The sequence below is a fragment of the Notolabrus celidotus genome, chromosome 3, assembly GCF_009762535.1.
Source record: "Notolabrus celidotus isolate fNotCel1 chromosome 3, fNotCel1.pri, whole genome shotgun sequence".
Classification (NCBI taxonomy): Eukaryota; Metazoa; Chordata; class Actinopteri; order Labriformes; family Labridae; genus Notolabrus; species Notolabrus celidotus.
Window position 1 is genome coordinate 29,617,724 of NC_048274.1, and position 21,596 is coordinate 29,639,319.

Here is a 21,596-nt window from a genome sequence, read left to right on the forward strand (position 1 = left end):
GTAGCCCAGCAGTATAGATTCTGCAAAAGAACCACAGAAAGTATGCAATGAAATTAACAGAAACAAGCATTGCATTTAAACTTTCCAGTTGATGATGTGGTATCAATTAAATAAGTAGAATACTGTAAATAATCCTTCACCCTTATTTCAACCATAGCTTCACGTTGGAGAGGTAAAGATAAATATATAGTCAGTTTAGTCAATGTCTTCTGTTTTTCAGGGTGACATCACCAAGAGACCCAGAATTTGCACAGAGGCTTAAGCTGGTCTTTTGAAATATACACAGAAACATTAGTGGATGTGAAGTCTCATTTCACCTACATGGCAGTGTCTTCCAGAGCCAACATTTCATGTAGAACGGTGTGATTGTTGCCTCTTTCATTACAGCTGAAAAGTGCAACTAGGTAAACATTACATTCTGGGTTAGCACTTGGTTCTGATTGGATGCTGGGTGTTGATTAGGGCTACCGTGGCTCAGAGGTAAAGTCGGCCATTTGGAAGATGGCGGTTCGATCTTAGCTCCAGGAGTCATGTGCTGAAGTGTCCTTGGGCAAGACACTGAACCCCAAATTGCTCCCGGTGACAAAGTCTACGGTGTGTGACTGTGTATGAGTGGATTTAATTAATACTGATGGTCCCTTACGGTAGCAGCCTCTGCCATTAGCGTATGAATATGATGTGAATGGATTAATGTGACAAACATATGGACCTGTTTATCAGAGATAACCTGACAGCATCAGTTTCAACAAATGTATGCAGAGGTGTTCATCATGACAACCATGCCTGAACACAGGATTGATTTTAATCAGAAGTTGAACCAGATGTCTTCCCCTGTAGGCAAAAACCCACAACAGTCCTTCCACCTGCGTAGGGCTGCATGATCAGTGGGCATATTATTGACATCCCAAAAAAGCAAAGTGCAGTATTGAAAATGAAGACACTATAATGTTTCTATGAAGTTAAAAAATGGTGACCAAACATTAGAAAACTGTACTGTGGGGTGCTGGTGGCCTCGTGGTCTAAGCGCCCCACATATAGAGGTCACAGAAATTCTACGAATGTTGTTCTCCTGATTTAAGACAAGGTGTTTGTCTCCTACAGTCCCCAACACATGCATCACCGCCGTGATTTTAATAGATTTCAATGAAATAAAATTCTGATGCAAATATGATAATTCCCACCAATCCTGAATCATATCCCAATTCAGTTAAAGTAATCCTATTATGATTTTTCCCCATATTGTGCTGCCCTAGTCCCATGCATAATCATGTTTTGATTTTGAATGTGCACAGAGAAGAGGGGGAGCTATTCAGAGACGGGTCTGTCTTCAATGTGAGACAGAGAGAGAGAGAGAAAGAGAAGCAATGAGCGAATGTGATATGCACGGCTCTGCCATGAAACAAGATTTCACCCATTTTGAATAGTAAAAGAAATATAGAAAATCAATATGCAGAGGTCAGTGTTGATATTTTGGCAGGCAGCCAAAATCAATGTATTGAAAACACTGCTAATATTAGCATGAGCTCAAAGAATAGCTGCAGCTTACAATATGTGGCTTAGACTGATGAAAACTGAGCCAGGTGTGACAATGGAAATGGGATACCGTGGCCTTACATGAACTCACATTGTCGCGCTGTTTTGGTTTGCAGTACATTTCACAACACAGGCAGCCTTGGGACTTTGGTATAACGTTACCACCAGGCCTGAATGTGATTTTTATGACCATGATTGCAAATACTAACATTAAAAGATTGCAGTGAGATGAGTGTTTTTCTAAAGGTGTGCTGGAAAGTGTGCCTTCTAACTAGAGCAACACGCTCTGTGAACATTACTGTGATCAAAGGAGGTCTCCTCCCTTATAAATGATGGAAAATGTGTCTTAACATTCTTTTTTTTTACCACAAAATGAGCACCCAGTAGTATAAAATGTTATTTATTTTAATAGACTTCCTATCTGCTCATCCCTTTTAAACAAGTTCTTCAAAAGTAAATGAACACATTATCTTCAGAGCAGACCTTGACTGTGAAATTAATTAGAAAACATAAAATCCTTATGAGGCATAAAGCCTCATTTTACACATAAATATTGGGTATTGCTCAGCTGGAAATGGGTAACTTAAGGCAACAAATTAATAATGTCACTATTCGAGAGTCATCGGTGACAATATTACCTCCAGAGCTGGCCAAAGCGCTCACACTTCTTGAGCTGCCAAATGTGTAAACAAATCAATTTAGTTACACTTGATGATAAATTGTTAGTCAGATTTATTTCCAAGGGTTCTTTCATACACTGAGTAATGCAATAACTCCCTTTTGGTTTAGTTCACCGAAAGAACGTGGTGAATCATTATAAAATCTGCTCTCAAGATTGTAATATGTTCATTAACCACAGCCTTTAAAAGCAATACTATTGTGTCATAGCATAATGTACAAGGAAAGAATAAAATACAGAAAAATATGTATAGCTGGACATGTCAATACATTTAATGACACACTTCTTTTGTTGGCAGAAAGGAGCACAATACTGTTGGACTGGCTTATTTTCCTTATTCAGTGTGTTAACATGCACACTTGCACGCTCATTTGACTTTCACCACATTAAGAGTACACTCCAGGTATTGTAACTGATAGACACAGTTATATTTACGCATAATCACTATTCTGTAAAAAGTCATGGAGATAAGTGCTTCTGTTTGAATTTTTCAGACAAGGTTCTTTCTTGACAGCATTGCCAAGCTGTGCAGAGGGAACTTCAACACTCAATTTAATGATGTTGGAAAAGAAAGGCCACCGCTCTCCAACACACGTCCAATGGTGAAGTACATCCCTCGTTCTCTAATCCTCAAACTGATTCTTGATACAATTTTGATTTTGGCGAAGAAAGGCAAAAATGTGTCGACAAAAATCCCTTCAAAGATTACAACTGCCCCTCCTTAATACCATGACCTTCCAAAGTTTTTACTTGTAATGCTGGGATTTTTCGAATTATTTTTTGTAGCAGCAGCTTTGTCATTGAATGACTTGTGTTCTGAAACTACATATTTCCTGCCTTCAAATAATATTACCTTTCTTCTCTTATTTTTTGTCAATCTGAAATGTTCACTTCAACCATGTCATACTTGTCATAGTTTGATGGAATAAAAGATAACAGAGTCACTTTTTTTTTCAATTTAGCCTCTCATGTAACAGACATGGGGCACTAATAATGGGTTATTGTGCTTTGTACATCCATTAAAGCAAAAGAAAACAACATAAAAACCCTGACAACAGTAGCTTTCTATTATTTGTGCTGATGGAAGGATTACACCTTGGAACCAATCTCTACATCGTTCCAGAAATAACCCACCTTACATGTAAACATAGTTTATTTGGATAATTTGAAAAAGTGATCAATGTGCTTTTTTCGAGTATGATCTTAATTTTGGCCCCTTAGTTGCACAGAGTGCATACCATTTTCGCTGTGTATTTATCAAATCAGCAAGGATTTGATTCCAACCCTGGCCCTAAGTTCCATGTGCTTCTCCGTCCTTTTCATTCCCCGTCTGCTTTCACTGTCAAATTAAGACAAAATGTTCCAAAATACAAGCATTAACCTATTACCTTAGTTTGGTTACACGCAGCAGTTGGATTGTTAAGTGCATGTCAACATACTGATTGAGAAATGCCAATACAAATTTACATTACATAATCAATTTAAATTTGATTATTTGAAATTCAACACTTGTTTTTAAAGACTCAGTCCCTGAAGTAAAAAAAAATGTGTTGGGTAATACTGTCGAGATGTGGTTTGCTGCTGTGCAATTTCTATTACTCACTGACTGAGTACATATTTGAAGCGAGGATAGTATGCATCCTGATTGCAGTTTGTAAGCTTACACAGCCTTCTTCAGAGGTTCACATGATCTTCATGTTGAATTGTATGGGTGGCTCAGTTGGACTGGCTTCCTCAGTTTCCTCTTTACGTGGTACGTATTCAACCTCTATACTTGACTTTGTATTGTCTTTCCCTCTACTCCAGAGGAACAATATTACAAGACAGAAAAGGACAACTCCGAGGAAAGAGATAAATCCCATGGTGGTTGCAATGATAAGTGTCTTTACATCAAACGGGAATGGAACTGAGGCCCGGGTTACATTAGTGCCTTCATCACTGGGCTGGTTGGAAATGAAGGCAAATGTCTTGTTTGGCTGGTGGGGCCAATTGGGGGAGTAACTATGCACAAAAAGGTGAGCAGCTTTGGTGTCATTGCCGGCTGCATTGCTTGCAATACACAAGTAGGTGCCATTGTCCTGGATTTGGGAGTAACGCACCTCCAGTGTGCCCTCGTTAGATACAGAAAGTCTTGACCCAACAGTTTTTGCAGTAATGTATTCCTTTTTAGGAGAAAGCCACATTATCACAGGGACTGGATTACCCTCAGCTTGGCAAGCAAAGTGAACTGTAGTTCCCTCATCTACATGGCTCTCCTGAACCTTATAATCCACAATCTTTGACTTCTGGCAGGTGAAGTGGTCAGAGGGGAGGACATCTGGGAAGTCCTTGAACTCTTTTTCTTGCACAATCTCAGGTGAAGCGCACATGGGCTGTTGTCTGTTAAAGTTTAGCCTCCACCGCCGACGGAAGACCCAGAGCAAGCGACAATCACAGGCCAGTGGGTTGTCATACAAAGACAGGGTCTCCAGGTTACCCACTGAGTGGAACACAGACTCCTCCAGTGTGCTCAAGCTATTGCTGGAAACATTGAGAACACGGAGGTGGTTGAGTCCTCGGAACGAGTAGGGTTCAATGGCAGCTAATCTCCCTCCAGCCAGATGAAAAGCCTGAAGCTTCTGAAGATTGTACAGTTGGTTACCTTCGACGGTATGAATTGGATTGAAAGACAGATTCAGAAACCGAAGGTATCTCAGGTGACTTATGGCTTGGTAGGGAATGACGGTGAGATTACAGTTTGTGATTGACAATGATGTAAGGTTAAGTCCGAACAAGCATTTTGAGGTCATGGTATCCAGGGCAGGCATATGAGAAATCTCCAGCACTCGGAGCCTATACAGCCTCTTAAAGGAGTAATCCCTTATGACAGTAACATTGAGATAGCGTAATCGAAGTGACAACAGGTTATGCAGATGGCTAAGGGCATCAGTGGGCACTGAGGCCAGATTGCATCCCTCAATGTTGAGGCTTTCAAGGTTGCTGAGGCCATGAAATGATCGGGGTGAGATAAATACAAGGTCATTGTCTCCAACCTCCAGAGCCCTCAGGTTATACAGCTCCTGGAACATATAGTCAAGCAGAATGACAATTTTGTTCTCACTTATATCCAGCTGCGTGAGGTTGGTCAGACCTGTGAACACCCCAAGCTGAATCAGCTTCAGCTGGTTGCTGCGCAAACCGAGGATCCGAAGGTTCATTAGGTTGCTGAAAGCCCCGGGCTCAATGGACGAAATAGTGTTTTCGTTAAGTTGCAGATCCTCCAGCTGAGGGTAATTAATGAACTCCTCAGGACCCAGAGTTTTTAGTCTGTTCTTGCTGAGGTCTAGCAGCTTGGTCTCAGTGGGTATACCCTCAGGAAGAGCTGCAAGTCTCCTTCGATGGCACACGACTGAACGCTCCTGAGCGTTGCAGTCACATCGGGAGGGGCAACCGGTGGTGGAGCCAGAGAGGACGGTGCCCAGCATCAGGATCAGGATGGGCTGCCAGCATGCCACCAAGTAGCAGTGCCCTCCAGTGTCCCCAAACACCATCCTACTGCTTACCTGCAAAGAAACAGGAAAACAAAGGTTGGCAGATTAGAATGGTTGTACAGACATGGCAACAACACATAATGCAGTATGACACTCATGACAGATGTGTCAAGGTGTAGCAGCACGGAAATGATATGTCACATTTCTATAAGACCAAATCAGGATTCTATTCAGCCTCTGATTGTATTTTGATTTAAATGATTATACATGTCATTTTTTTCACCTAAATAGATATTTCAGTGAGGGAGAATTATGTCTAGTTTCCATTGGCAGACATATGGCTGTATGTGCAGTGAGAATATGAAAGTAACTCAAATTTACTGCATTACCTGTGTTCATGAATTGTTTTCCTGTTAATGGAAATACATAATAAATGTTCTAACCATGATTTGTATATGTTACGTAATATTCAAAAGTATGAAAAAAGTGTCTCAAAATATCATACAACAACAGCTTGACAAACCAAGTTTCACTCCACCCAAACATATTTGTTACCCGCACAACCTGTGATAAATCAATCTTCATAATGTTCAGAGAAGTTGCGGAAACCACAACTTTTCTTCTATCTGCACACCTTAACAAAGATGCAAGCCGCCTTTCACATATCCTTCCGAAATCTCATTTCGTTGGCTTTCCACACAAAGTAATGAAATCAGCCAATCAATAGAAGGGCTTGGTCACACAATGTAACCACCCTGCTGTGATTCTGACTTCGCAGTGTGCTGGAAACAATTACTCCCACTATCACTGACACGTTGTCTCAGCTCATACAAACTATTTTTAATTAGAAGCCAAACACTGCCATGGTACGTACTGAAACGGTTACTCACAGTATTCAAAAAGTTAACACATCCCAAGCCATTGCTGAGCTGTTGACCTTGCAGTGATATAAAACAGAGATTGCTGCCAAGCGGTGATAAATGGAGAGAGGGAGGTTGTCAGCGGACTTTAAACCCCCATTTGATTTCGACTCGGGGGAACTTTAACTTGCTAAAACCTTCAAGCTCTACTTCTCACATCAATCATGCGAGTTCAGTCACGGCTACATCTGTGAGATACTCTCAGAGAAGCAACATGCAAAGTATTTCAAAGTGGACTGTGTTTTGTTATGAATTATTTCTCTGTTTTTTGTCCCTTTATGTCCAGCCTTGTTTACCTAATGACATTGAAGCTTATTACTCTTTTAATCTGTGCAAGAGAGCATCTGAGGCCAGAAGATATGAAACACCAAGCACAACACTGTATGTGTGATATGTCTGAGACTGGCTTTGTTAATGAAATGAAGACTTAGACTTAATTGTTTTTTCCCCCTTTTATCAGCACATACGAGATTGTTAAGCCCTGAGGTTTTAAATAATAATGCACAACATTAGTGTTTGCAATACGAAAGTAGTATATCTCTGCAGCTCTACAACTGGGAAATTAATCTCCACATTATCATGATATTATTAAAAGATAAACAGCAATGTAAAGACAAATATCTTTTAAATCTCAAAGTGGGAATTCTATTATGAGAACTTGATACAGTCCTTGTCCAAATTTTCATCATAATGAACACTGTCATAACACATGGGAGCTGAATAGGTGCTGCATATTCTTTCTGTAACTCATTCACCACAGGAGTGGTTTTTGTAAGAGTACTTTATATGATCGGCTTATTGCTTGTTAGAACCACTTTGGCTGTCTACCATAATGCTGCAGCACTAAAAAAATAGTCAACCTGATAGTGAGTATTAGAATTATCTGTTATTCCACCGACACAAATGACACACCACTCTGAGTGAATTAAAGTCATGGGACCGAGGCAGCTTGGATTGTGGACTGAGCAGTTCCAATGGAACACTAATTACAGCTTTCATTTTCACTTCCTCCAGAACTGTTGATTTGTGTTGGCTGCATATGTCAGACACGTTGGGCATCAGTCCAGTGCGAATGGGGCATTGTGAAAAAGCAGACTGTAAGAACGAAAGCTTGTCTCTATTGGTTACTCCCTTGTGATACTCCTCTGTTTTATCTTTCACCAATTTATGGAAAACATGTACAGAAGGCTTTTCCAATGGGGTGGTGAAATATTTAAAACAAACCGTTCAGTGAATTTGCAGACTTAAATCTCATACATAGTGCGAGCACACGTTTAAACGTGATCCACTGTGACAGATGCAAAAACCTTACCGTGAAATGAAATATTACTAAGATACTGGGAGCACAAAGCTGGTGACAAGTTTATCTGTTTGACGCAGAATGTGATGCTATCTTGTCAAGTCAGGAATGTGAATGAGGATGTGGGTCACTGGTGTCATTGCTAATCGAAAACAAGCAAAAGCAAACGCAGGGGTGATTTTCTCACTGGAGTACCATGCATGATTTATGATTCATGGTGTAGTAAGAGCAGGGGTACTATCTTTGTAATCTGGCCTCACAGCCCAGATCCACTAACTGTATCACCACTTTGTTTTGACCTTGAGCTGTAATTCTTGAAAAAAATAAAACAGGAGTTGGGAAATAACCTCTCAATAACAGCAGCACAATCGCTTACATACACCATTTCTACTCTTTAGATTGGAGTTTCAAGTATGTTTGTCTTTTCAGAGAACAATATGTAACTCCAACTCTATCACTCACAAATTCTCCCTCACATCGATTCTCTCCATCCCTCCTTTTGATTGTTCTGCACAGAGAAAGAATATGAGTGGACCAGCCTTTTCTTTCCTGCCTGTCTGCAACTGTTTGCATTTTCTCCATGGACCTCTCACCCTGTCACAGTCTCCTCTCAAAAGCATGTCTCGGCTCCCCATTAGTTTGTTGTTCCCTTGGATCTCCACGTTCTCTCTCCTTTGGTGCCGTGTGGTTTGATACCAGGCTGACCAAAGACGAGAGGTGTGTGCTGTTAATGGGTCACAGAATGTCTGCAAGCAGCACGCCACCAAATGAGCTATATGCTTGAGTGCATACATGCCTGCCGGTGTTTTCCAGTTATTGTTAAGTACCTTTAGTGTGTGGCATAATGTTGGAAGGACTAAGGGGTATTGACAGTGCTAGGGGAATTGGGGCCCTTGTTAAATATTACAGTCTTTTCTATATACAGGAGGCAGAAAATAATAATGTAGATAGTTCATGAAAAATGTATTTGACTTTACAGACACCAAATCTTGCATGCAACTAGAAAGTTTTGGCATCATTTGCAAACTGATACACTGCTACTCCACTCGTCTTTCATGTCCCTGCAGGGTAGTTTGAACTTGTGACCGCTGTCATGAATCATCAAAGCAGCCTCAGTTCTGAGAGTATTTCCCCTGATGTAGTAAATAATTTAGCTTCTTGCTTTGATTGACGTGCGTGCACTTGTGACGCAAAAGATTTGTCCATTTTCCTCTTGGGCATGAATGATAAGTAATGATTTTTTGGATTGAATAATATTCTAGTTTGTAATGAGATGTGAGCTCTATTCAATGAAGGTGTAAGTTTTTGTGAAATGGAAATGAGAAACTTTGAGAACTTTGACAATGTTTGTTGCTTTTAGACAGTGGCAAGTGGTCAAAAGAGGGTGCTAGGGTGCTGCCCAAGCGGCAACCTCCGGCCTAAAAATATGAGTCCAAGTGCTAAAAACTGCAGTTCATCGAGGATCCTCTTGAGTCTTGCTCCCGAAGTACCGGAAACCACATACACACCAATTTAAAAAAGCTGATCTTTACAGCAGAAATAAACACGTTTACAGCCTGGTACAAAAGACGAGTGTAGTCTGGATAGCTCATTTCTCGATTGGCACACACTGTAAGGGGGTTGATTATTTCTCTAACGCTACAATTTCAAAGATATTGAGATTATGAGTCTTCCAATGAGAGGCACAGCTAACTTGATTGACAGGTGGGAACACTGTAGCTGTTGGCTAGACGGCTCAAAGCCCGCCTCTTTACGTCACAATCGCTCGACAGCATACTGCTCCTGCCAATGATTGGCCTTCAGAAAAACAGCGTTTCAGAAAAGATGGGTGACGTCACAGATAACATGTCCATTATTTATACAGTCAATGGTGCTGCCCCACCACTCTCCACATGGAGGGTGGTAGACCACAACTAAAAAACATTTTTAAAATCTGTTTGAATTATATAGTAACTTTATTCGTAATCAGCATGGATATTTTATAGCTAGTAAGCGAAATAAAAAAGCTGCAGAGTAGATTAAATATGTAGTACGTGTCTAAAGCTACTGACCGGTCATATATTGAGCTCTAGAGGGGAATCATTTGAGCCCTCAGGCCATCATTGACTCTCATTATAGGAGTTGCACATGCATGTTTGCTCCTCTTCAATACAAGAGATAGGAGCAACTCTAGGCACAATTAATTATTACACATTACTGCATTAAACACCACCAGCCAACCGTTGGCGACAAAAGTGCTACATCCCTTTGATTGAGACATGAAGAGCGAGGCCTGCAGCGTTGCAGTGAATCCAGTTCCACTGAGCAGGGAGTTGTTAAAACTGAGACTAAAATCATGGCGGGGGCTATTGACAAAATGCAGAAAGAAACTCAGGTCACTGAAAGTAAGGGAAGGAGCTGTTTGGCTAATGGCATGCAGGGATATTAATGTTTTATTTGGCTTCCCCTGCCTCCCTTTTGAAACATCAGGATCAGTCCCAGCATGGATTCAGGCAGGTATAACCACCTTAAAGCACTTCTCAGAAGAAGCTTAAAAAACATGAACAAACAAGGGTCTGCATGGAAAATGCTCTGTTCAATCAGCATGGGAAATACAGGTGAATGCCTTTTATTGCATTTATATCTGTTGTTACACCTTACATGGGATATGTATATTTTGTATTTTGTAATAGCTCCCCAGGAGAAACTGCACCAGCCGACACTGCTTTTAGATGAAGTATTACAAGACTCAATCTCCTCATGAGAGTGAAACACACAATCCACAGTTTCTCTTGTACTTTACCCATGTTTGTGTCTAGTGCTTCCATTTCTGTTTGACAGCTCATAAATGAATTGTTTTCACTGCTTTAGCCTTTATTATTGATGTGAATCATGTTCTCACTTGCACCTCTCTTTTTCATGGCGTTTAGTTAAGTAGCAAGCACACCTCCCAAACAGTTTTTTTTTTTGCAACTGTTTAGGGAATAGTGCAGGTGAAACAAAAAAAGAGGCAACAGCTGCAAAGTACCAGGGTAAATATGTACAGTATTGAAGAGATTTAAAACTGCTTCCCCTGGCATGTTTGCGTTCAACTGACAAATTTGAAGCAAACATTAAAAAGGCACTAATCAAACAAACAAGGAATCATTGTGGGCTGCATCAGAGAAACAATGTTTGCAGGAGATTACAGTGGACGTGTCTCTTAGAACATCAACAGACTACTGTGGGGGACTGAACTACACCTGCAGTATGTGATATCTAAAGAGCAAACATTTCCTGTGCTCTTTTTAAGTGCGTCATTTAATCATCAAAATGAAAGGTTCCATGTTATGTAAGTTCATCTTCTTAGTGAATCAAAATTAGCTTCAAATTCATCACATTTTGATTGCCTTGGAAATAGTCAAAGGTAAGCAAAGTCTCAAGCATGTACATCCAGACACAGCTCTTGATACCAGCAATATTTATATACTGAATGTAGCTATGATGACCTGCAACAATAATGAAGTTTTAACAAATATTTGCTGGGTAAACAGAGACACATCAGAACTGTCCTGCAGAGAAGGATGCCAGCTAATCTACATCCTGCAGAAGAATGAGCAGTCAGATATGAGAAATCCCATAAAAACAAATCCTCCATGGAAACCTCAGATAAGTGTAACCCCCCCTGCAAACCTAAAAAAGACACTGCATGCCCTGTCGATCCACTATGCCAGGGTGGCATGAGAGGAACAAAATGGTTCAGTGCATGGGAACTACCCCTGTTGGGATGCAGAAACACACCTGCATGTGGTCAGTGAACCATCAATCTATCTTTTTATCCTCTAGCTAACAGGGCTCGCAGCCAAAAGAAGTCATGCACTTGTGCCTCAGAAGTTTCTGCTCACAAGATACCCACGCTAATACACTTTTTTTTCTGGAGTAGATGGTGTCAAGAGAGATTAAGGGAGTGCGGTTAATTGCAGTGATCGGTACAAGGACAAGCACATACACAGAAGTCTCTTCTCAAAGGGAAGGATCATGCAGAAATGAAAATGTTTCACTACATTTAATTACCTGTGTCAGATCGTATATCTCCATAAGGCACAGTACTTTTGATAATGTAGCCTTTCTGACAGTCTCGCTCCAAAACAAGAGGGCTCAGTTTTGATTGGTTTAACTTCCAAAGGGAGCTAAATAACCTCACAATTCCTGAACACAACACACCTAAACACCTCATGCCCCATAATCTGGCATAATGGGTTTTCAGAATCCAAACTGTTGCACTGAGTCCAAAAGATTTACACAAGCATTTAGAGCATTTTTCACTAAAATTAGTTTTCTGCAGTGTTCTGCAAAGAGATTTTTCCCAAGCTTATTAAGAAGCAGTTCACGAAAGCCTGAGAGACAGAGAGGTGTGCACTGACAAAGCTCTGTTCCAATTATGACCACAGAATCATAATATGTCCATAACATTATTTGCAACAAAGAAAAAGACGAGAGGAGCGGAGGATTTAGGCTGATTTAACTGGAAATCTTTTCCGATATGGAAACAGCCCCTTGGACAAAAAAGAATAGAGAAATTGTTCAGATTTAATATTTGCTTTTGGAGAGTTTGAATCCACTCTGAAGTACAGGTCAACAAATGTACTGAAAGAATAGGAACACAGTTTGAACAAAGAAATCTAGCCCAATGATTGCTGGCAGATTCTGAAGCTTAGCCCTGTAGGCCGCATGGTTTCAGTTTGACAGGTGACTCTGTAGATGAATGGTCTGGATGATGTCTGTTCTCTATATAACATCACCAACAACTGTGGTTAATGGAACTGAAAGTAACAATCTCCATTAGGCTTTCCATTTGACTGTGTCTGTTTCAGAGTACCTTCACTGCACTCTGACCAACACTGCATTCATTCAGCTGACAGGAATCACTGCTGGAAGTGGTGGATACTGGCCAAGCAGGTTGGAAGCTTTTATTGTAATGGAGTACAAACCCTCCAAAAACCAAAACTGTTAGGGCTATCACATGGAAGGCTGTCCTTCTGAGTTGAATAATTACATCTGAATGGAGAGAATTATATTTCTCTGTGTGATATTTCCTTGCACGATGAAGAAATAATTAATGTGAACTTAGAACAAGAAGGGCTGCCACTTATTCTCTGTTCACCTGCAGCATATGGGCTTGTGAAAATTAATTGTTCATGCCTTAATACCGCCGGGCATGTCGTGTCATGTTAAGAGAGAAGACGCTCTATGTCCCTCCACAGGACTTGCTCTATTTTCGAGGGCACACTAACTCTGTGGACCAATAGCAAGTCAGTAAGGGTTGCATCACTCTCACATTGTCCTTCTCTGTACCAGCGATCTGGAAATAACAAGCTTCAAGATCAAATCCCTCTCTCATCTCCTGTGTGGTCAGTGGCTCAGGCTAACCTAATCATCTTTGATCCTCCGTCTTCTGAAGTGCACCTTAAACCATTCAATGGAAACTCTTTGTGTGAGATACCTGACTTATCATGGCCTGATGAGCATCAGTTCATCACAACACTTGTGTACGAGAGGCATTTTTCACAAAAATCATTTCAGCATGTCACGGTGCGAGAGGCACAGGTGTGGATAAAAGTGATGATTGAATTTTATTGAGCTGCCTCAGTTTCAGGCACGTTCTGTTTTGCTCCCTTTGTTCATGTTATTAATAACAACATTTTTTCCCCCACTTTGACGAGTCAAACTTGTGGAACAGATGTGAAAAGGGCCTCTAATGGTTCTCTAGATTTATTACAGTGGACAAAAGCATTGATGTGGATAAAACAGGCACAGTGCGAGTGTCTGTCATTTGGTTCTAATTTGTTTGATATTTTGCAAAGTTTGATTTCTGCAGGGAAACAAGATCACAAGACTTTTTCTAAGACAATTTATTTTATAGGTCCAGCTTTCGTGTGCATGTGCTACAACAACGTTAAAATGTACCATGCAGCTCTTCTCAGGTACCAAATGCTTTTTTAATTTCTCACTTAATGATTCTGAATATCTAGTCTCCATCATGCAGTTCTGATGTGTTTTAATGTTTGGGGTGTTGTTTAAAAGCTGTGGTTGGTCTACATCCTGCTGTTCATCAACTCTACCAGGATAGAAATTGTCAATATGCCACTACACCTCGTAGTTTGACCACAAACTAACACAGATGCAGGCCTAGACAGAGCACATATGCTCAGACCATCTGCTCTGCATGCAGACAAAGACTCATACATTCAAAAGTGTCTAATCCTGAGCATCCCAGAAATGGACAACCAGAGTGCTAACAAAACTGTTTGTTCAAAAGAAAAAAATGTAAAAAATATTGACTCACATTCAGCAAACAAAGCTGATCTTTGGAGAGGAGGGTTAGAGGAGTGTGCAAAAACAAACGGGATATCCTCAGCGCTGAGAGTTCTGATCTGACACCTACGTGTCATGCCCTGAAGAAGACTCCAGCTCAAACGTGTGGGAGTCAGACATGCTTGAATAAAAGCTTTTTTACTACACTCAGAACTCTGCGTGGGGTTTCTTTATCATATGTTGTGTGTATGTGAATTAGGACTGCCTAATGAAATGCATTTCTGTCTTCAGCGGGATATGAACATCTGGACTGGACACATGACAAAGACTGCCTGAAATTCAGTGAAAAAGAAGAAATATGTCATGTAACAAATAGGGCTCTTGTTATGTGTGCAGTGTATTTTCACGATTTAGCCAGTCAAATGAAGCCCCAGCTAGCCATCAGCCCTCAGATTATTATGTCACACTGCTGCTGACTGTTAGTTAAGCTAACACAGTGTCTGAAGGAGAGTAAAACAGTGAGGAAGACGGTTGTTGGCAAAGACAACAGCACTTCTGCTACTTGGAATCAATTTTGATCCAGGAGGTACTGTTCAGCAGCAGCTCCCCACATCACAGCAATGCAGGGTCTGCAAAGCTATTTGATATCACACCTTACATCCTGAAACGATGTTATTGCACACTGCACTTTTTAAACAACATTTGTATGACAGGATTACCCGAAAAAAAGGTTGGGCTCATTGGTGAAATCATTTTCCGTAGCCAAAGTCAACGACCCCTGTGGCCTCTACCGTTGAAACATTGTAGTTTCTTTTTGTTTTATGTTACCAGTAAGCTCCAATGAAAGCCTACTAATGTCTCATGTTTTACATATGACTCACATTTTGGCATCAGGCAGCCAACAGACTGTAGTCTTGTTGTCCTGTCTCACACTAAAGTTACGCTCCTCCTCATTTCTCACCTTCACTGGCTTCCATCGTCATTGTTTTTGTGATTTCATGGCTATTTTTAGAGAAGCCAAAATTTAGAGTCTGCCTTCATAAATGTTTAGTTAAAATGTGACTATCATTAAGGAATCTCTGTAACTAGATGATATTACAGGAGAAATACAAGTTGTTATAGTTTTTATTTTTAAGTCAAGAGGATTGACATCTTTTAGTTTGGATAATGTGATAGAAGTAGTCATGATCTATCATAAATGTACCTAAAAATAGTCTGATCAGGACAGTTAACATGATGAAACTGAGCATCAATCAAACCTAAAAGAGCTGTTTCATTCCAGGTCTAAGTGCTCCTGTGTTAGAAAAATCAAAGTGGTTTTGTACAATTGTTCTTTTGTTTTAAAAATTAAAGCTTTGAGTTTGACTGATAGATCACAGAGAGAAATCCCAAAACAAAGCCTTAGCCCAAGAGCCTTGCGTACTATTTTAAGAGACTAATGTGATCCAGCAGAACATGGCCTAAGGATGGCCCATGGTTATTACTCATTCTACATTTATATTCTTCTGGACTCCTTGCCCGGCCATGTGAGAAATGGTCCAGTTATCACTTGAGTGTTAGTCCTTGTTTGGTTATTAAACTCCTGCAAAAATATACCTCTGCCTCTTGGGTTCCTTCTTGTTTGAGCGTCTTTACCAGGCACTCGACTCTGAGAAAGATAGTGGCCCCGTCTCTGCTTTTTCACACCAGGCAGGTAGCGTACAATCATTGTGTGGGAGCTTTTTGAGCTGGAAGCTTTTGAGCCGGGAGCAGCTGCCCACGGTTTTTACATGGGTGGGGGGGCAGTGAGAGCCAGTGGGACTAAACCAGACTCACTGGTGAACCAAAACAATTAACTGGATGAGGCTGGAAACTGCCGACTGTGCAATTCATCCTTTCAGACCAGAAATACTCACTACAACATTTTTCAGATGAGTCATTGGATTTAGTATTGATACCAATGTAACCAAATTGGAATTCAATATGCAGCCAAAACACATTTTTTTCTGTTATATTCTTCAAAAGAGGTGACATGCTTCTTCAATTTATATCTCTGTATATATGGAATATTTCCTCCTTTGAGAACAGCATATGATTTATCTCATCGTCTTAAAATATATATACTTTAAAGCGAGAGCCTGGACTAAGCCATGTCCTCAATTCAACCTTTTCTACAGTATTACCCTGCAGATCTGATTCTTGTTTCGACAACATCGTCTAATACCACAAAAGAGCCTCTTTTCTTCATTAACACCCATTTCTCTTGAAAGTCAAGTAGGATAAGCTGGAAATTACACAAACCTTTATCCCCTGCTCACCATCAGGGAATATAAGATGTTTTTTTGGGGGTCTGGAATTGAAAAGAAAAGGGCTAAATGCCATGCTAAAGGCAATTTTACCTCAGACAAGCCTCTTTTGAGTGCTTCATCAAAAGCACAATGGGAGATCGTAAGAGATTTTCACACCAAATCACTAAAGCAATAATCACAGGCTACAATACAAATGTGAAGTGCTTTTTTTCAGATACCAGGAATCTTAGACGATTCATTTGAGAGGTGTATTTAAATTGCTTTCCTTACATCTCTTTCTTTGAGGGAATGCTCAAGCTTTTTTGTGTTGATACAGAAATATTGCGCAGAGGTTCCAGGAGCTTAACCGCTTACTAAAGCAGTCCTTGCAGTTTTGAAAATACAGACTCACAGAGTAATAATTCACCATATGTGTTCCCAAAACCAGACCACTGGTGTCACATCTGTTAATATTCTTTAAATTGTTGTTGTTTTGCTGCTGTTTTCTTGACCAGCTCAGTCTTGAGTACCACACTGTGTATCAATGAGTTAGCCTCTGTAAATAAAGGTTAAATAGATTTAAAGAAAAGTTAAGGTAGAGAATGGGGCTTAAAGATGGATGGATGCACTGGAACATGGGCAGTCTTTGCAGGATTTGCACTTGATTACTTATACTGTACTTTATTGCAGTCTCTGCTATGTAAGAGCTTGAATTCAGGCAGCAGAATGAGCACAAGGCAACCTCAGTCCTCCATCCTGCCGGCCCCTGACTGTCTCATATTTTTGCATAAAGCTGTTATTATTAAATTTAAATGAGTAAGGCTGCAGCCGAGCAGCAGGACGGTGACCTTCTGAATACATTTGTAGAACGCAAATTTGAGTATCCAGTGACAGATCTGCCTCCGTCTGTCACCTCGGCATCCAGCAGACACTGTATAAACATGAGCTCTGGCACTCGTCGCCACAATCACTTTCACCATTTCCTCTTCAAGGTGGCTGATGTTACCCATTATATGGCAGTGTCTTGATTCCACTCGGATCTGGTTTCAGAGAAAAGGCTCTAATAGTAACACCCTAGCTGTGTGCCTGGCTAGTTTAGACGTCGCTCCTTTCTGGGACATCACAAATGAACTGTAATGTGCAGGAGTGCCCTGATTTCAGCTGTAAGTAAAATGGGCTATAATTAGATTTCAAAATCAAACATGAGAAAAATAAAAGATCAAAAACACCCCACAGAGGCTTCACATGGAGGGAAATTATCCATTCTGTATACTCACAAAGAGCACATGCAGTAAACTCTGGAACTAACATAGGGGCTTTTAATTCATTATACTTTTATTCAGATTTATGCAGACGACTGCATCACAGAATATGAAGCACATGACAGCATGGAACAAAGCAGTGTGAAAAACAGGAGCAGCACAGCTTTCAGCGTGTCCAGCTGTTATGTTTTGTTTGGAATGGAATCAACAAAAGTTTAGGCCCCATGGTTTATTGCAATGGTGTGCATTGTACTAATCCTTTAATAGTGAACTAATATTGGTAAAAGGATTGTACAAATTGAGTCTGTGTTTATATTTGGAGAGAATTGTTATACTATATCAACTTACAAAGACAACATTACTTTCATTCATTTATTTGCTATTAAATGAATTGAGTTCTTTTCCTCACATTTCCTCATAATTACTTAATGTTTGTGTATCGATGGAGCATACTGAAAAGAAAGCCTCTCATGATCTGACAATTTCCTTCCACAAGATGTCTTTGTTTAGTTGTTTATGGATTATTCAGATATGGCAGCACGGACTGAATTGCAAACACGTCTTTATGTTGTTGTGTTACTGTTGGCCACTGTGCCACATAAAGGTACATTATTGGTCTTGATGATAGGCCTTGATTTTTGGTGGGGGCCTTCAAATTAGAAGCATCTATGTTTGGCAATTTATCAATTTACATTCTATCTGTCTGATAAATATGGCAGCGATGGATTGTGTGTTTTTGTTTAACACACTTTGTGAAGCAGCTGAGTAACATCATTTGAATATAGTCAAGTAGACATCACCTGTAGTGAACACCCAGTACCCAGTGATCAAATTGATCATTTCTTCAGAACATGTTTCAGTGTCTGAAATGATGTGGAACCACCCTTTGTTGTAAAAAAACTCAAAGTGATAAATCCTTCTAGTTTTCTTTCAATGGTTCTGCAGTTCCTTTGTGTTTTAGCATCTTTTAGCTTCATGTTTTGGTTTTGCAGTTTGCAACTTCATAGTCTGCTGAATCTCCCTATCCTATACTCAGCTCCACATAGCTTAAGCCATTGAAAAGACTACCATTCATTGAAGGGTATAAACCCAAACAGAGGTAAAAATAGTGAGTAAAAGTCTATACAGGAGAATATATGTCTAAAGAAACACATTTCTATGTGTTATCTAAATGTGTAATAAAGGTTGCTCACTTGATTTCTCATGGTGGTGATGTGTCAATGTAGTGTTTATATGTAAATTTAGATCCCCATTAGCTACTGTAACTGAAGCTTGCTGTGCTACGCCCGGTTGGGGGGATGAAATCAAAAAGAAATCAATTGATGCATGCTAAGTATGGTGGGTGATACAAAAATCTTTTGATTTAACATCAATTTGCATCGTATATAATCAAATCAATGTTGATTTATTAAGATGCAGGGCAGTGTAAAGTGTCACATGAATCCAATGAATATTCAGTTATTCTGTAGTCTGTATGAATATCTCTAAGTTCTGTAGAAACCGTGCAAAAGTCTCAACATTAACACACATTGGGATACTTAGAGACCTGTAAAGGGAACAAACTGACACCAACAATACATCAATCGATGACAATAAGTTGTCCTGATAACAGTGCTAAAGATAATCACTCATTTCTTCACCAGATATCATCAGAAATTCCAGGCATAAACGTGCAGCACTCATTTCATTGCCTTGAAAAGGTGTTCAGTGCTTTGGAGTTGCAGACGTGCACCAGGAGTGTCACGCATAAATAAGTACGAAAAAAGCGGTACTCCAATCAGCTGTCATAACCTGATTACAGGATCCCAATTAAGAGCTTTGTGGAGATCATAAACCTTGACGTGAAGAGCAGACCCTTCACTCTGAGACCGTTGGAGGTCTGAGGCTTGCAGAGGTTGTTACTGCACTATTAAAAACAAGAGAGGAAGAGTCCCCTCATCGCTGTCTGCCTGCTGGAGCGTTGCAGCCATGATTATGAAGATGCAAATATAACAAGCAATAGCAATTAAACTAAAGATTGCTTATTGGGCCTGCATAAATAATCACACTCATCTCCCCCTAGGCACTCCCACCCTCCTCATCAGCACCACCACTCCCACCCCTACCCATCTATAACCTGTGGCCAATCAAACACCTGCATAGGATCCCCCATTGCCACTGGAAAAAGCCAACAGCAAAAGCCTGCTGAATGAATAAGTGAGAGTCTAGATGAGTTTGCTGGCATTTGAAGGGAACATGAATGTTAATGAGAGCAGATTAGGAAGCAGCAACAACCAGCCTGGCAAAACACTCAGAGAGAAACACAAAACAGACGCTCTCCTGCTCAGCTTCACACCTTTTAGCTGGGATATAAAAAGACAGGACAAAGGTGTGTTTGGATGCTTTTGAATCACACACACTCAGTACATTAGTAACATTTTGTATCTACATTGATATGTCAACCAAATAGAATATCAGATTTACATAATGTACCATCAGGAAACACATGCACATGTTATTTTGTGTGTGTTCTACACAAAGTACAAAGCCAGATTGCATGGCACACAGCAGAAATGAAACCCATCTGGATGACAAAGCACAAATAAGATCTGAAGCCCTACTCTGTGAATTTTCCCCCTTCTTTGCATCCCTCCTTTCCCCTATGATACACAATTTTATTCCTGTCATTATTTGCTCCCTTGCGATCCCCTGGCCCCACCACTGCACCATAATAAATCAGATCCAATGCCTCAGCGCTCAAAGCCCACCATAGAGACAGAGTACTTACCAGGACTGTCATGCAGAGAATTCTAATTCAGGCAGCTCCATGTTGCCAAGGAAATTCAAAATGCCTCCGAAAGCATGGAGACAGGGATGCAGGACTCGAGACTAGGCTTGATTCAGATGGGAAAGAGGGACGTTTGAAGCGATGAGAATCCCTCGTCTGAGGGGCATTTGAGAAATGCCTTCGTCCTCTCCAGATGCGCTAAATCCGGCAGCACTGATAGGCTGACATGTAAACACACAGGCGGCTCTGCTGGCTCGCACACGCTCACATACATGCTGCACCTAGCAGAGACAGAGAGAGGAAGAGGGAGGGGCAGCTGATGAGAGGAGGTGGAAGGAGGAGCTGCAGTGCACTGGGAGGAATGAGCGGCACAGAGCGCAGGCAGCGAGGGGACTTGAAAAGAAAGAGACAGGAATGCTGTGTGATTGCACCGGCAGCGTCTTCCGCTCATTTTTGTTTACTGTAGTTTTCCTATTTATGGAAGGATTGGAGTGATCTGGTTAGCCGGAAAACAGGCTGCAGGGGGAGAGAGAGAGAGAGGAGTACAGAGTGAGCAGAGTGTGTGTGGTTACAGAGAAAAATGAGGTTAGAGAGAGAGATGTGCAAATAAAGCAGGATGATGAAGATGAGCTGGAAAAGTGAAGCAGGGTTATGAAGGGGAGGAGGGAGTGATGAGGCTACAGGGAAAAAGAGAAAATGAAATTCATTTTCTGCAGTGTGCAAATGTCTGCTGGTAATGAGGGACAATTTAAGACTTTGGTGGAGAAGGATGGATAGTTTATTTTTCTGTTATGAAAGATTTCTTGCACGAGTCGAGGATTAACGCCACCCATAGTGCAAAATCAGGTAATCATCAGACAGACTCACCTTTGCTGAGAGGATCCGGGGTTCGGGTGGGGAGCTGAGGCTTAGTGGTGCTAATGGGTACACAGGACTGGCACACACATGCTGGCAGTGCCAAGGAGGCTTCACAGTCAGGGAGTGTTTATGGGAGATTATGGTGCTGAGGATTTAGAGGAGTGGTGGACATGAAGGGCCTCTGGCCACAGATTGAATAATGTGACACATGTTGTATTGCTCTGAAAAAATACATTTTTGTTTTGTTTTATGCGTTTCATTCTCAAT

General features: G+C 40.7%; 2 protein-coding genes across 3 annotated transcripts in view; one reads left to right on the plus strand and one right to left on the minus strand.

The window, feature by feature from the left end:
* Positions 1-21,596, plus strand: part of luzp2 (leucine zipper protein 2) — a 281,322-nt gene that overhangs the window by 32,503 nt on the left and 227,223 nt on the right. The gene's annotated exons all lie outside the window — the stretch shown is intronic.
* On the minus strand, positions 2,249-20,775 carry lingo1b (leucine rich repeat and Ig domain containing 1b). The gene is made up of 2 exons (XM_034680631.1): positions 20,472-20,775; positions 2,249-5,754 (listed from the first exon to the last, which is right to left on the minus strand). The coding sequence occupies exons 1-2, from the start codon at positions 20,481-20,483 to the stop codon at positions 3,895-3,897; spliced, it is 1,872 nt and encodes a 623-aa protein (XP_034536522.1). The 5' UTR covers positions 20,484-20,775; the 3' UTR covers positions 2,249-3,894.